General features: G+C 33.3%; 2 protein-coding genes across 2 annotated transcripts; one reads left to right on the forward strand and one right to left on the reverse strand.

Moving 5' to 3' along the window:
- The first annotated feature begins 992 nt into the window (after nt 1-992).
- Nucleotides 993-5,534, forward strand: LOC122593063. The gene is made up of 4 exons (XM_043765406.1): nt 993-1,129; nt 2,266-3,365; nt 4,334-4,711; nt 5,188-5,534. Coding segments are annotated over exons 2-4 (1,425 nt in total). The 5' UTR covers nt 993-1,129; nt 2,266-2,320; the 3' UTR covers nt 5,190-5,534.
- A 4,101-nt stretch (nt 5,535-9,635) lies between these two features.
- On the reverse strand, nt 9,636-10,834 carry LOC122593989 (cysteine-rich and transmembrane domain-containing protein WIH2-like). The gene is made up of 3 exons (XM_043766460.1): nt 10,687-10,834; nt 10,382-10,538; nt 9,636-9,892 (listed from the first exon to the last, which is right to left on the reverse strand). The coding sequence occupies exons 1-3, from the start codon at nt 10,715-10,717 to the stop codon at nt 9,847-9,849; spliced, it is 234 nt and encodes a 77-aa protein (XP_043622395.1). The 5' UTR covers nt 10,718-10,834; the 3' UTR covers nt 9,636-9,846.
- Between the last annotated feature and the right edge of the window lie 5,842 nt (nt 10,835-16,676).

Consider the following 16,676-nt stretch of genomic DNA (forward strand, 5'->3'; position numbering starts at 1 on the left):
TTTACAAAGAAATAAAATGTTAAGAGAAACTCAATAATAATAAAAAAGCCCATAAATATAACATAGATATTACTCTCAAGAATCACAAATATATATAATGTTCTAAAAAAATTTATATATTTATTTAAAATCTGTGATATTTGAATGAAAATTTATAATATATTAGTTGAAAATTAAAGAGTATACAAATCCAAAAATAAACTCAATTTATCACAATCATTTTTATTTATTTATTGTCCCGTATAATACTCGTCAAATTAATGATATGTTAATACTTCATATGATATCATATCATAATATTGTATATATTAATAAGTATAAGTATATAATCTATATTTATAATTAATGTAATAGTATTGCAAAAATTTTTAATATAATAATCCAATTTATTATCTTTGTCTGTATTTAAACTATATTATAAATTAAATTCACTTTTAATTTTCAACATTGAACTTAAAATTTCAATATTGATTTTAAGTTTCAACAATATACGCTTTTGAATGCATGATGTACCATACATCATAGCCACATTACATAAATAACTTTCACTACTCCCCGACGCCGCCACCACCACCCGTCACCGCCACTGCCATTACATTACCACCGCCGCCGTCTCAATCACCACCGGAACGTGCAAGTACCGTTCTCGTAAAAAAAATAGATATAGATAAATCTATACTATCTTATAATAATTATCATTTTCTTTCTCATAAAAGTGTTAGATGCAAAATTACTACTTTACCTTTGATTAATTAATTTACATCATCAATCCCTTATCTTTTAAAATATCTCCACTATATCTTTACATCAATTATTTACACCCACCACCAACAATAGTTCGTCAGCACCACGACTGCCGTCACCACCACCGGTCGTCGTCATGACCAAACCGCCGCCGCATCGCGCAAGTACAATGCTAGTGTAAGCAAACCTTTAAAAAAATTTCATAAGGGTATATTCGGTAGTAAAGTTAAACAAAACAAAACATAAAAGAGAGAAAAGGAAAACCTTGAGAAAAAAGCAAAAAACAGAAAAAGAAGCAGCAGGTTGCTAAATTGCTGGGAGACAGGAACTACATATTGAAATCGATATTGCTGTCTGAGCGTCTGTTTTATTAAACAAACACAAGGTTAGTTTTTATAATGATAATGATGTTATGTATATTTCATATTTATATCTATATTCATATTAGGTTATTATAAATTTGATTTTAGGTTATAAGAAGTGGGTTTCTTATATTCTTTAGAAAAATAAATATATGATGTCATTAATCTTCAAAGTATATTGAAATATTGTTTGATAATGTAATTTTTATGGGATTAGTAATTCATTTAGTTTTGTGCTTTAAATGGAAACTCAATATAAATTGTATCTAAGTTGACTCACTCTGTAAGTGATAAGAGGTTGTTTGGTTTACGGGTATGGAAACGAGGGAATGAGTTTGATGTATGGCGTTTCATACTCGTACAATTTAGGCATAAATCCATTCCCATTTTAGTTTGAAGCATATACTCTTGGTGAGTTCCGTTTTTATACCAAATACCCGCGTGTGTTGGAAATGAGTACCTACCTTCTATGATAACGACGTTGTTTGCCTTGACCCCGGGGGACACCACTTTGGTTTTTGACAACCAAGGCGAAGACTTTGGCAGGATGTATCGAGGGTATTGCTCTTGACCCAGGCAAGCTTAACCATAGAGTCTTTTTTATTGAGTTTATTGTGCTTTTAGCCCCAAAAAGTATTGTGTCTAGTGAGACCATTAGGTTATTTTATGGGCTTTTATTGGATTTTCGAAAGGCCCTTCAGAAAAAACGAGCCTTTTGGCTAATAAGCCGAAACTCCAAGTTAAGCTAATTCAAAGTCCCTCTTAGTTATGATCTTAATATCTACCCTGTCCATGATGGCTCAGTGGATACTGGATTTGCATAAGGTATTATACACTTATACCAACTGGTTTTAAACATTTTTATTATGAAAACATAATGTAAGAGAAATAACGGAAACTATCACCCAACTTGAACTGTTTTTTCTTGAACTTATTCATTTGGTTTATTTCATCCAAGTGTCGAGAAAGAAGGTAAAAAATTGATGCTTAAATTCAATTGAATTGACAATGTTTAGATTTATATGACTAGGCCAACAAGTAATAATCCTAATTGCTAACCAAAACAATAAAGTGAACTTTCTGAAATCTTTGACAATTTGTGGACTCGAAGTAATATCCTATGAATCTTAACCAAGGATAATTCTGTTTCCAAATGCAGCCCACATCTACTGAAGTGAATGTTGTTCTCACTGTTTACATCTTGAGAGCAATTCATGGCTGGAAATGGCCTGCCAAATTTAGGCCGTGTGAAACTCACAGACCTGATAGCTTCTGAAGGACTTCCATCTGACACCTACAAACTATCGGTTTCAACTCTGTCACAATCTCTTGCTCAATATTCTGCTGCCATTATCCAGTTACCATTGAGTGATAGTGCTCTGTTGAGGTGTTGCCTAGATTCTGCTCGGCCATACTTTAATCAAAAAGCTGCATATCCATCCGCTGATATGATTCATATTAATGACTCCCGTGAATGGTGCAAAACCTCCGGATACTCTGCAGATCCGCAACTGTGGCAAGAAAGTTATGAATACAGACCGGGGCTAACTTTGATTGAACCCAACAATGGTATTGATATGCCACCGGTTGGGTTGGCGGATATATTTATGTTACTCGGAAAAGCTGCTCGAGATATATTGGATTCTATCAGCTTTTATTTGAATCTACGTAGCTGTGCTTTCACCGAAATACTTGATAGTGTTCCCTTGAGAAATAGGGAAATTTCATCTTCGGTTTTGTCTGTTGGTTGTCATGCAAGGCCTTCTTTTCAGGGAGCTCAACATCACAATATCACAACTCAAGAAGACGGGCAGCTAGTTATGTTTTCAGACCACGAGCATCAAGTCGATAAAAGCCTTATATCTCTTATGAAGTCAGATAAACCAGGCCTTCACATTAGAGATTTCAATGGCCGTTGGGTGCTTGTGGATGGTGATCTTGGTCCTCAAGAAGCAGTTGTGTACCCTGGACTTGCTTTGTACCATGCTACTGCTGGTTATGTTAACCCTGCGCTGCATAGAACGGATATCAGCAATTTACATGGTAACATGTACGGGCGTTGCTCACTTTCTTTCAAACTTATGCCAAAATCCATGACCAGTCTTAATTGTTCAGAGATGCGAGCTGCTGGTCATGGTGTTGAAGCTCAGTTTCAGCTACCAGTTTCAGTTGATGACTTTATGCAGAGACCACACTCTTTGGATCAACTCTTCAACAGAAACAATTTTCCTACTTTCAGTTTTCCGACAACCCAAGAAGGTCAGTGCTTTTGTAATATAGTAAATTATAGCTTACTTATTCATTATGTCTATTCTTTATTATACTAAGTATTTTAGCAAATTTCACCTTCTTGGTTGGGTACTCATTTTTAAAAGTATTATGAGCTGCTAGAGTGCTATCTATAGACTTGATCATTATTTATCTTATTACGACTTCCAACAAAGTTTTCCAATATCACTTGGAGGTTAGATGTTTTCCTCTGTTGGATTGTTTCCTTTACTAATCCTACATTTTAGGCGTAGAGTTTTGTACCCTGGAAATTCTGTAAACGGTTTATTGCATGTAGGTAACCAACTCACTTAGGTGGGTTGGCCACTCGTTTGCCTTAGGGTGGGCTAGGGGGGGAGTTTTACTCTCCAAGGTCTCAGGTTCGAGCCCTGGAAAGGTAGGATTTTCTTTCTCAAGGGTTTAAATGGGTATCTGCTCGTTGAGGGGGATCTTTAGCTCAGACCCATAAAAGACAATGTATGCAGTATGCTAGACCTCCCGATATTTGCGAATAATATATACCTTTTATAAAACGGTAACCATCTTATAGACATCCTATAAACCTTCGAGTTCTCTCTCAAAAAAAAAAAAGATTTAAGGTTAAATTTATACAAGTAGAAATATGTGGCTTTTACAACACCTTGAAAATGTTGACCTGTCAACTTTTATTTGATGTGGCTCTGATTAACTGGTCACATGCTATTAGGGGATAAGCTTACAATCGACCGAAGTTCTTAGAAAGTCAAGGTTTTTATGAGTGAAATCAAATTTGATTACGGATACAGAAATTGGACTAAGTTGGTTACTTTGAATGTAATTAACTTTTTTTGTAAAATTTGTATCACCAAATGTCTAGAGACGTAATCATGTTGTATTATAAATATTTGTTTTTGGTACTAGTAGCTCTTAGTAAGAAGTTTCTTAACAACAGGTCCTTAGCCGATGCTATACTAATACAGGATCTATGAAACCTTTAATGAAGAGGAAGAAAATTAATTCTCGGTTAAAACCTTTGCCACCTTCTAAGAGGTTGCGACTTGAAGCACAAAGAGTTCTTAAAGAGAGGGTTCAAGACATAGCTGATAAAAAAGGCATCAAGCTCAGATTCTGCACCCTGAAAGAGTGTGAGAGTCACATACACACACTTGACAGCCCATGTGGCAACATACGATTGGAGATTGGGTGGCCCCCGGGAGTGCCATTTGTTCATCCACATGATCTGCCCAACAAGGCAAAAATTGGTTTTCTTGAAACATATGAACCTGGTTGGACAGCCAATCAAGACCTGGAGATTAGTATGATTGAAATAGGTCAATCTAGTCAGCATGTTGATAACTGTAAGTATCTTCACATTTCCTTAATACTTTCGTATCTGTGCTTGCTTTTGTCATCCCAGCTCATGCCTAGAGGTGGGAAAATGGGTGGGGTCACAGGTGAGGTAACATGTGACAATAAGTAATTTTTGGTTCGGGTGCGGTTTATCTATAATACCTTTTGTCAAAGATAAAATAAAATTTGTTACCGTAGTAAACATGATTACAAATATTTTATTTTACGAAGAAATTTAACTTTCTGAATAACATGATTTAGGAGATTTTATGTATTAAAATACACATTTGGGTAACGTCTGGCCTCTTTCCTTTTTTATCTTACTTTTCCATTACTGTATATACTCGTGAAAGTTATAACATAGCGTGAACACACCAATTCACGAGTAAATGGGTCAAGTTTGCTACATTAATAATTTTTATTACTTGCAACGGTTGCTACTTTCTCTGTTAACCCGGTTATGCATGGTTGGCTTGTGTTACAGGAAAGTCACATAGTTTAAAGATCGATCTGTCCAGAAATCGACGCGCTTTCTCCGCAATCTGTTAACTGAATGGAATGCAGCTCACATCTTTGAAGTCAAATGATCGTAGCATATCATAGTCCATGACTCAAGGTCAGGTGCTGTTTTTCTTTTTCTTTTTTTTGTTAGGGAGAAGTTTAGAACTTGCTTCTGTGTTTGGTGGGGGGACTGCTGGGCCTGTTGTAATTTTGATAAGAAGTTTTCTGATTTCTGAGTGGTTTCAAATACCACAGTGCATGTTTCCCGTTCTTAAAGAAACTGTAGTGATTTGAATTCTCTCTATCTAATTAACTTCAGTTTCTCTTTCAGTCATGTTTCAAATTTGTGTGGGTCAAAAGGGATCAGGTGGGTTTGATTGGCCTGAAATCTTTTGTCTAGTATGTTGAACTTTACTATACATTATTAGTTCATCTAAAATGATAAGAAAAGTTGTTATTTCCAGTCAAAGGTTAACTCTTAAATATGAAATGTCGGAGGTATCATCCATTAGAGAAACACTTTGACTTTTAACCTGTTTGTCCCGTTTGAACCATTTCCTTTGACGCAAATAAAGTTTTATACTTTTATGTTACCAAGATAAAACATAATCTGGATTGACCCATTAAAAATCAATGGGTCGAAACTGCCTTCTCTAAACACAAGCAATTATTATGCTGAACTGGAGAAATAGAAACCTGTTAGTTTATACTTGTGTACCACACCTTTAACTATTTAATCGCCGTTTATCAGCATGATAATTTGTTTTAGTTTGTAGAATTTTTCTGGTTTCTTTGCTGCTCGAGTTTCATGAAGGTTTTTTTGTTTAGAGTAAATAATAACATTTTAAATATAATCTTCATTTTCCAAACATCATGGGTCATTAGCCATTTAGTCCACACCTCTAACTTCTGACACCAAAAGCTCAGCTTCAGCTTTGTCAAATACAAAGAGATGAGAACCAGAAATATGAGCTGATATTGAACTAGTATAGTTAAACTAGGGCAGTCAACCCGGACCCAACCCGAAAAAAATCAGGTTAGTGGGTTAGCGGGTCGAGATTTCATAACCCAAACCTGAGTTTTTTCGGGTTGGGTTCGGGTTGACCCTTTGGGTTAACAGGTCGACCCGCCAACCAGAAAATAATTTAAATTTATATAATTTTTTAATAGGTCGATCCACCAACCCACTTGACCCGCCAACCCATAACCCATTTGACCTTGGAATCTACCCACCAACCAACAACCCATATGACCCATAGTGGGTTGGGTTAGGGTCAAAGATTTTCGACCCGCCAACCCGAACCCGAACCCATTGACAGCTTAAACTAGTGTCATATCAAACCAACATGCCTAGCGATATCAAGCTGACCCATCAACCAAAAGGTTGAGCATTTAAGTCCTCAAAGAAACAAAGGTATATAAGTGTGTGTGGGACTTTGCTTTTAACTCATATCAAGATTTTATTTTTGGTACCCCTTTCCTCTAAGCAAGACAATAAGACAAACAGCCGCCTGTCCAGTGTCCACCCTATCTATGACGCAATTTGGTGAAAGTTGTTTCTTTTTGCCCAGAAAGTAGGCTGAATCATCAGTTTTGGACAATTGCTATGTTTATTATTTTGGATTTAAGGTTAGAAATTATATTACATTTCATGTTGGAATAGGTCAACATCCTGATATCTTTAGCTAGGTATGATCTTGGAGGCGGCCAAGGAAGGCTTAAAAAACGGTTATGGGATACCCCAGTTAGGCCGCCTACGTTCAAGTTAAAAGACTCAACCTCATGGGTAACCTTTATGAGGAAAACCTCATCTTTTTATGTATTATTTTTGGAATAGGCTATCTATGATGCCATTCATCTTGGAAGTTTATAAGTAGTTGCCACTACTGTTACTGTGTTACTGATTTAGAGTTTAGTTTAAGCCGTCAAAACTATTAACTTACACTTACCATTAACTTTATTGAATTTTACTGTAGGTTCACTGTGATATTACACTGAAATAAATTCATGTGTCTTAATAGCAAATTGCAGAACCTTATATTGCAAATTGCAGAACCTTATATTGATATCAATATAAGGTTCTGCAATTTGCTATTAAGGCACATGAATTTATTTCAGTGTAATATCACAAGGAACCTACAGTAATGAGATAGTAGTATACTAGTATGTATTACATACTACTATCTATGGGATAAAGTTACTCATTACACTTGAAAAAATTGTCGTTATGCATGCCAGAGAATTCAACTTGTGTTCGTGCCAATAGCAACTTCATCCTTGTATTGCAAGATTTGTAAACTTTAACCAAAGTTCTTTTTGGTCCACAAATCTTTGAAATAAGCATACATTAGAATATACAGCATAGTAAGGGTTGTCTTAAATACCGTTGATTTTTATGTTCAGTATGTGGACGAGCTATCTTGATAAGGTTGATTTTTTTGGTCATTGGATTCATAGTCCTCTTTGCTGATTGAAATATATGCAGAGACTAAGTATAGAAATTCAGTTTTCTTTCACTTGACCAATGCCTCATCTTCTATGTCACGGCTTGCTTTCGCTTTCCATAACTCTTTGTTTGTAGATAAACATAGTTAGATAAGATTTAGAATTAGATAGTGGATATGGTATATTTAGTAGAATTAGATGCAGATTACCCGATTCGTATCTAATTATGGATTGGTTGGACCTAACCTAACCTTGATTTGATAATAGACTTCTGTGGCCAGGGACCCCAGTATGTGGTTTGAAGCTTTGTGCAAGTTGCTATTGATATTTATATTTGAAAAGTTTTTATTTGACATTTAACATTTTACATACAAAAGTCATTGGAGTTGTTCATATTGTCTGAACTATGACCAGCTAAAATCGAACTCTGTTGGTTTGCTCGACCAACTGTATGATTAAGGGCCGATATGATCAACGGTCGTATGCACCCAAAGGAATAACAACGAAAAGTTAAACCGATTCCTGGAATAATATTCTGATTCATTTCATAAATTTACACATTACATTGAACAAAACCTAACTAAATACTTATACAAGAGATTAAAAATTATCCTAAAAAAAGGACTAGCTTAACTTCCAATGTTCTAGAACATATTCTTTATTTAAGAGAGAATTTTTGACCAAATATAAGAGGAAAAGTAATATCATGTCAAATGCTATATTGAATTTACACGGGTAAAAACAGTTTTCACTCCGTGAAATTCACCATGCCTCGTTGTCAACCCATTCTAAAACCGACGTCAAGTTTGTCCATAGTTAGAAAATTCAGTATAATTAACATAATACATCATATAATAACTTCATCGACTGAAGTCCTCCAATGACTAGCCAATCCCAACATGTGCGAGCTAGCTAGGTATTGGAGGACAAGGGGGTGTACATCAACTAGAATTATATATTTAAGTGAGGCTAGAGAGACTGTTTATCAATCAAGACTATCAAGTCTTCCATATGTCATTAAATGGTTTCCGACCAATACGATATGAATCAAGAATAGGTTTCTAAACATTTCATAATTCGAGTATCCATATCAATGTATTTCTAATATCTAGCATCTTGTTAGATGGTTTCGTATTAATAATATTTTTGTTTAAAAAAAATATATATCAATGTATGTTTAAAATTAAGTTGGATTTTGTAATGGGGCAAGGAGGAGGCGTTCGTTGACACATTGTTCTGGTAGTCTATTGAGTTTATGCTAATTTTTCTCCACCTCTAGCGGCTAATAAATTTACACTAATATTTTATGATAGAATTGGCATACATTTTAACTTAATTAATACTATCTGGTCAGAAATGATGAGCTATTTATCATCGCAAGTTATGGGTTCCGCAACACAGATAGCACACCCGTCAGCACATTGATTCACATTTATTTTGTGCGAGACTTGAACTCACAACTTTTTATTATTATTAGAGTTATCTCCATATCACATGTCGATCCATAGTTATCAGTTACCATTATTATGGGCCAAGGAAGATGATTTTTTTTTCGGCCAACAAAATATATGTTTATAATATAAAAACAGACTAGCGAGCTGCTAAAACCAAAAAATACAACAACACAAGGAATTACACCAAAAGAAACAGGATTTTTGGTCCAACCAGTTAAACCATCGTACCAATATGGATGCCGGTTTGGTCATCATCTAGTATTTTAAAAGTTATGATGTAAATGCCGGTACACATGATTTTTTTGGTTGCAAGAAATGAGAATAACACGCCTTTCTTTGATTTAAATCAGACAATCCCAAATGCGAAACAATAATTGATCATAGATAAAGTCTAGTAACGAATCTGATTCGTTAGTTGAACCAAAACGAAACAATTAACTTCTTTTGGGGGAGAAATTTGGTGGTGGTGAATAGAATAGGATTCCATAACCATCCATCTATAATAATTCTATAAAAATAATATAAAATAAAATACAAAAAGATCAATCAATACATATACATAAAAAGAAGAAAAAGCGTATAACACACATCATCTATCATCTACCAATCTACCATTATTATCAAATACTCCGTATTTATTTATATTACCCTATAATTTATCAACAAACAAATATATCTATAAAAAGAAATAAATCAATACTCGTCACCATCAAATCATGAAACCATCATCATCTTGACTTGCTCTAGAAACAAGCATCCAACATGCAACAACAACATAGAGCAGCACAACTGCAACCACCAAACATCATTAACAAACATTTGTTAAACCTTGATCATCATTTCATACATTCTATATATATATAAAAGTAAAAAATATATACAATATAAGACAAGTTATTTAAAACAAAAGATGAAAAGATGGTTCTTAGTAAAATTGTCAAACAAAATATTGTTTGTTGTGGATGTGACATGTTGTCTTTGAAAATTGTAAGAGTAAAACTGTCAAATGAAATTGATTGTCGTTTTTTTCTTTAAAACGCAAAATTATTTTAATAAAAGAACGACAACTCAAGACGAGTTGTTTAAACAATTACAATTGTTTGTCACAAACAATTGTTATTTGACAATTTGAGCTTCAATTTGTATAAAAAGTGTTATGAGACCTGAGAGTAGAATCGTCAAATAATTATTTTTTGTTGTCTAGATATATATCAACTAATAAACGAATCATAAGCATAATAATTATAATACATAGAAAAGAAGATTCAGATAAATTACCATCCTTTCCAGAAGCCATCGCCTCTAGTTTGAGTATGTACAGGAGCCTGATCGTTATTACTATTATCGATTTTCGCGTTTAGGTCCATATTCGGATATCCAACTGGTGGTGGTGCCATGACATATGAAGCTCCTTGTGGTTGTGGAGGATATGCAACTGCATCATAAATAACCAAATAAAAATATATTAATTAGTGATGATCAAACTTTACTAATCATCATTTCACTAAACAAAAACATATATTCAGATATACAAAAGTTTAAACAATAAATGCAAAACTAGTTTGGAAATTGTAACTACTTACCAGGAATTTCGTTTTGATTGGAGTGACTCATGGTTTTAATATGTAATTTTAGAAGATGTTTCTGTGTGTTGTTTTGTATAAGAATGATGAGTTTTGATCAGGGCTTTTGTGTTGTATATATAATAGATAGAATAGATAGATGTATTAAGAACAAAGGATTTTAATTTAAATAATAAAGGGGGAGAAGGTGTAATGGGAATGGTCGGCTGATTGCTTACGACCAAAACTAAAACAACAAAACACGCTTAAGGAAAGTCGCTAACAAAAGCGCGGGACACGTGGCTTTCTAACTTTCGTTTGGGTTGTTCTTCTTAGGATATGTTTAATTAATAGTTTAGTAGAGTGTTCGCGGTTGAAGCGACATTAATTAATTACAACATGTTCTACGCTTACCGTTTAATACAAAGGTCATTTACTAAAGAGTTTCGTTGTATGTATGTGATGATAGTTTGGGGAGTTGAAATCTTTTATGCTTATTTTAGACTAATCGTGTATATGATATAAAGAAGATGTAAAAGAAGAATGGGTAATATAGTTTTTCTAAGTTCATAGATACTTAAAGATGAAGGTCTATTTAACTTTATAAAGGATTATAGAGATACATTAAAAGATCATCAAGATCATTTATCATAAGAGTCAGGATGAAAGAATAGGGTGAACGTTTTTACTTTAAGATACAGATTTACTTATCATTAGATCATTTGGTGATGATATCATTACTTGTAATGAATTATACTATTAATTTAAGTCTTAAAAAAGATATACATGTTATGATTGGCGAGTTGATTGATACCATTGACTAATTTGTAAAGCAAGTTTTGGATATTTAAGAATGATACTAAACACAAGTTGGGAAAATATTATTATTAACAACAAATGTTCTAGTCATCTTTCATTTTGTTTCTACTTTATACATGTCGATAGTTTTGTTCTTGTATAAATTAATAAGCCAAAAATCACTTTCACAAATTCGTAGGTGTGGGATTAATAAACTTATAAAAACTCATCTCTATTTTTATACTATACAAATCACCTTTGGGTAAAATGAATATAATCATATCAAATTTTGGATAACCTTTTTGATAATAGACAAATGACCAAAGTTGACAAAAGAATCTGATTCTTAATTGGTCACATAGATAAAATACAAATAAAATATGTGCGAGAAACCCAAGTGTCAATCTAAGTTTGTTTGTCGTTACCAATTTGCCCATTTCTTTGTTTGGTCACATGAGTACGAGCCTTTTCTTGACTCATCTGCCACATCACCATAAACTGATAAATGTTATCTCTATGCTGTTGGAGCCCAAGGTTATATATGGCAACGTAGAATAGTTTGATATAGATCACGCCAAGCTGACTTGTCTCTATTTATCATTTTAAAAGTTATTTGCGGAAATCATCTTTGCGGCAATTCATGACATGACCCCGCGACAAGATAAAAACATTACACGAAAATAAGTGGGTTCGGGTTTGGATTAGGCAAGTTTGAGTCAGACACAACCAAAACGTCAAATAAAAGGGTTGAGTTTGAGTTGGTTTTCCTCTTAATACTTAGAAATATTTTATGTTTGTTTATAGGGTTTAAGCCCTAAAACCAACATACTTTTGTGAATGTAACTAATTGCACCATGTACATCAAGTCATCAAGATATGTATTGGATTTTTAAAATTTGTTCACATATATAAGTGTAATTTTATCATCCACAATAAACTTTTAAATATTGTTTAAAAATGTTCATGAAGTTAATAGTATTGTTCAAATATGATTATCAGCAATTGAATATATAATTTAACCAATTAGAAAGTTGATGACCAATTTTTAGCAAATATTTGAAAGTTTGGTAACAATGAAAACGTTGCATTTTAGGGATTAACAATTGTATATTCTAATCATCGTATTTTTAGCAATGTTGGAAGTTTAAAGTGTATCTTGATCGATCAATAAGAAAATACACAGTGGAACTTGAAGAACGTTGCATTTTAGGGCTTAATAATCCTTGTGTATACTTGTGTCATATTATTTGGCATAGAGTGAGTAAATAGATGGGGGTTTCCTAATTATCCTGATTAGAACAAAATCTTTAACTCAAATGTGTGCGGCCTACTGGGTTACAGAGATATCTCGTAGCTTTTAAACACTCCCTAGAAGACCCCCAAGAATGTACCTAGTGAGAGTCAAACCCTAAATTTCTTACAAAATTTTTAGGAAGTTAACTAAGGTCTCTTTAGAATTAATAACAAACTAAATATATAATTAACGTCATATAGATTTGATTTAATAAGGGTCCTAATTATGTATCAACAACTAACCTATATCTAAAACGAATTGGGTTTGGGTTCTCAATTTAATTACGATATAGCTTGGGTTCAATTTGAGGTATATAAACCTGTCAGCACTTCCACGGTTCCACATATACATTAGTCAACAGAGGCAGCTTTAATGTATTAATGGGTCAAGCAGCTGCTTTAGGCCCTAAAAGCTACAAGGCCCCCAATTTTTGTGTAACGGGCTTAAGATTTATGATATTTGGGCTACAAGTTTATGGACAATGCACAGTATATCGAATTAGAAAATGATTGATATGCCGAAAGATATGCTTAATAGATTGGATTGACACATGTATCATGTGTTTTCTCTCTCTCTTAATCTTTACAACCCATCATGCAATGTGTTATAATCTTATTCTTAGGCATACTTTTTGTCACACTAATTAGGCCTATATATCATTATCCTATCGAAATTTATGTTTTTGTTTATTTTTTATCAACAAGTTTGGTGACTAGCAGGCTAGGTGACCAGTAGACCAATACGTGGTCCTTCACCTTGTTTATTTTACTTTATATCCTAATAAACTAATCCTCTAAAATTGATCTCGTTTAAGGCCACCAAAAAACTTGAGTCAACTCTGTGTCAATTGCCTTGTCTAATCTGAGTTGTTATCACACAAGTACACAACACAACTATTATTTATATATTTGGATCTACGACCGAGAACCACGACATCTTGATTATAATGTCACATCCATAATTATAATGTTAGACCGAAGTATCTTGAACAGCTAAAACTTTGTACATGGTGCCTTCCAAAAATTCCTATCAGAATCACTGGTGCCAAAGACCAAATGCCAATTCCCATTTTAACTACAAATTAGAAAGGGAAAATGATTGGCTTCAAATAATACATACTGGCTATCTTGGAAATCAATCTGGATTCTTAAACTACAGAATGCGTATGATTCAAATTTCAACAAGTCTATTATAGTATATGTTGAAACACACAACTATTTATAAAGTTATCCCTAATGAAAATGAAGTAATGAGACTAAAAAGCCCAACCTTTTAGTTATTGGGCGTAAGGCCCTTTGATATTATATGGTTGTCTTAGAGGTTATGGACCTAAATATTGTGCGAAGGTGGACTTAGCCTAGCCATCCTCATTCAGAACAGAAATGCGGTTAAACTAGAATTCCTTATGGGCTGCTATGGGAATTTAGAATAACGGATAGAGAGAACGTATGGAGATGGGCCGCTACTTTGGATCCTCCATATTGTTATCGTTGGTCCGTGTATCGTACATTACAAGGGTCATGGCTCAACATATGATAATGGGGAGCTTTTTTTTCTTCCTATGCTGCTCAACATAAAGTCCATGATGAGGCTCTGATGCATGTGGTGTTGACTGTTGAGTTTGTGCCATTTTCCAAAAAAACCTGACTTTACCACATTTTCGTGTGCGAAAAAACATTATTAGTGGACAAAGATTGACACTTTGTGACCATCTAGATTTTTAGCCCTCAGGGTCGTGTGTTTCTGGAATGTTAGTTCTTCACTTCCGTACAAGCACATATCATAATCGGGCCCATATCACAAGTCTAGTTTACACCTATATAAATTGGGCTGATATAGAAAAGCCCAAGCAAAAAAAAAAAGAAGAAAAAAAGAATGTGGATTTGGGCTCACTTGTCCAACATTTCATGGTTTCATTCTATAATTATTATTTATAATATTGTTTTTTTTACTATTATTAATACTGTTTTTTTTAACGACGAGTTTGTTTTAGTGATTGAGTATCCAGTATCTAAGAGAAAATACCACTATGAAAGGGGAAACTCCTTAAAAAGTGTTGAACCTAAACCCCTCTATACTGAAAACCTCTTCTTCACGCTGCAACGTACGTGTGAGTGGTCAATCCTTCCGATCGAAAGGCTTATTATTTTTTTAGAATTTTGTTTAAGATAAATATGATTTGAATATTTTTCATAATTTAAATGGATACTTGTAATTAATTTATAGTTATTAAACATCCATCTATAAACAAATATACTTTTATTTGAATAAAGATTTTGTCTCGACAAATACATTAAATCCAAAAGACAGTTAAGTACAACGATTATGGGTGGGTCTAATATTTCAGCCTAAACGGCATACTACGAAACAAACCAAAAAGCTAAACAAACACTAAGCTGTCTAAATTTGACTGCTACTCATGAGTACAAACCATGTCATCTTCTTGAAGACCCCATATAGTTGTGAATACTATGTTTATTATAAGTTCATAACCTTTAATCTTGTTTCGAAGTTTATTATGCATCAACTTTAATTAAAATGCTCAAGTATGACTATCAAGTTTTCTAAGTAGTAAGTACGTATTAATCCACACTTTTATTGGGTATTTTTTATTTTCGAATGTAATGTAATAAAAACACTTAATATGCTTTATATTTTTATATCATACGATTTGAGATGATGGAGTATATACCAAGTACATTTCAATTAACTTTCTAGCAATTCGGCATGTATACAGCAATTAATATCGCTTTTACATTGATACTAGTTATCTCATCGACTTATGTGACTCAAATGTATACGTATAAACCAGATAAACGATAAATATTCCAAAAATGTTCGTTCTTAATTAGACACTATCACACTAACAAACATATATATCAAACGAAAAAGTTAGGACATCGTGATTCGTCAACGATATCTTACATATGTGAAACAAAACATGCTCCATATATCACATTAAGAATGTTTTTTTTTTAACGATATAAATACACAAACTCTCAACGACTCCGGAATTCTTCACACTTGAGAAGCAAGAGCCTTACAGGCTAGGCGAACACAAATTAAAATTAAAACAACTTGTGAATATAAGACATTTATATTGTACTTGTAAAACACGATCATTTGTATCAATGTTTTTTGATTCAATAATGGATACGTACTATGAAAAGTCTGAAACCATCCAAAGCCCGTGCCCATTTCAGCTAAAAAAAAAAAGGAGATGAATTTTAATGAGTGATGATGACCTAACAAAACCCAACCCAGCCCTTAAACTGAAATGATCAAACGGGCCCATCAGGTGAGCCCATCCTTGTCGTGTCAGGGTCAGATTTATATTTATATATCTCAACTAACAAACGTACATGCAATTCAGAAAGGCGTGATTTCTAATGAAAGATACGCTTCCTTGAAGTTGGTCTAAATGACTAAATTTATAATATGTTTTAAAGTTATAAGATTCGAATTATGTTTAGTAAAAAATCTTATAAATGATATTTTAATGTAACAAATTTTGTCTTTACGCTAACCTGTTGAGAAATTACTTGAATCTTATCCCCGTCCATAGTCCATTTAATACATTTACGCCATTTATAACATAAAATCTTTTGGAACTTCTATTGACAAACAAGATTCTATAATAATTCACATAATGTACTATATACTCGTAATATGCAATGTATCAATTTCTAGACTTATAATTAGTTACGTCCTAAGTTAGTATGTTACAACGTATCAATTTCTAGACTTATAATTAGTTACGGCTTAAGTTAATATGTTAGTAATTAAACGCTACTGACCATATTTAAACGCAAGATTTTTAAAGAAACAGAGTTAATTCCGCTTTATCTTTGAACCAGTTAGACTAAAAACTCATTGAAATTTAGAGATTTAGCAGACTTAAGAGATTTACAAATCTCCA

Source organism: Erigeron canadensis, chromosome 3 (genome assembly GCF_010389155.1).
Source record: "Erigeron canadensis isolate Cc75 chromosome 3, C_canadensis_v1, whole genome shotgun sequence".
In the NCBI taxonomy this organism is placed as follows: domain Eukaryota; kingdom Viridiplantae; phylum Streptophyta; class Magnoliopsida; order Asterales; family Asteraceae; genus Erigeron; species Erigeron canadensis.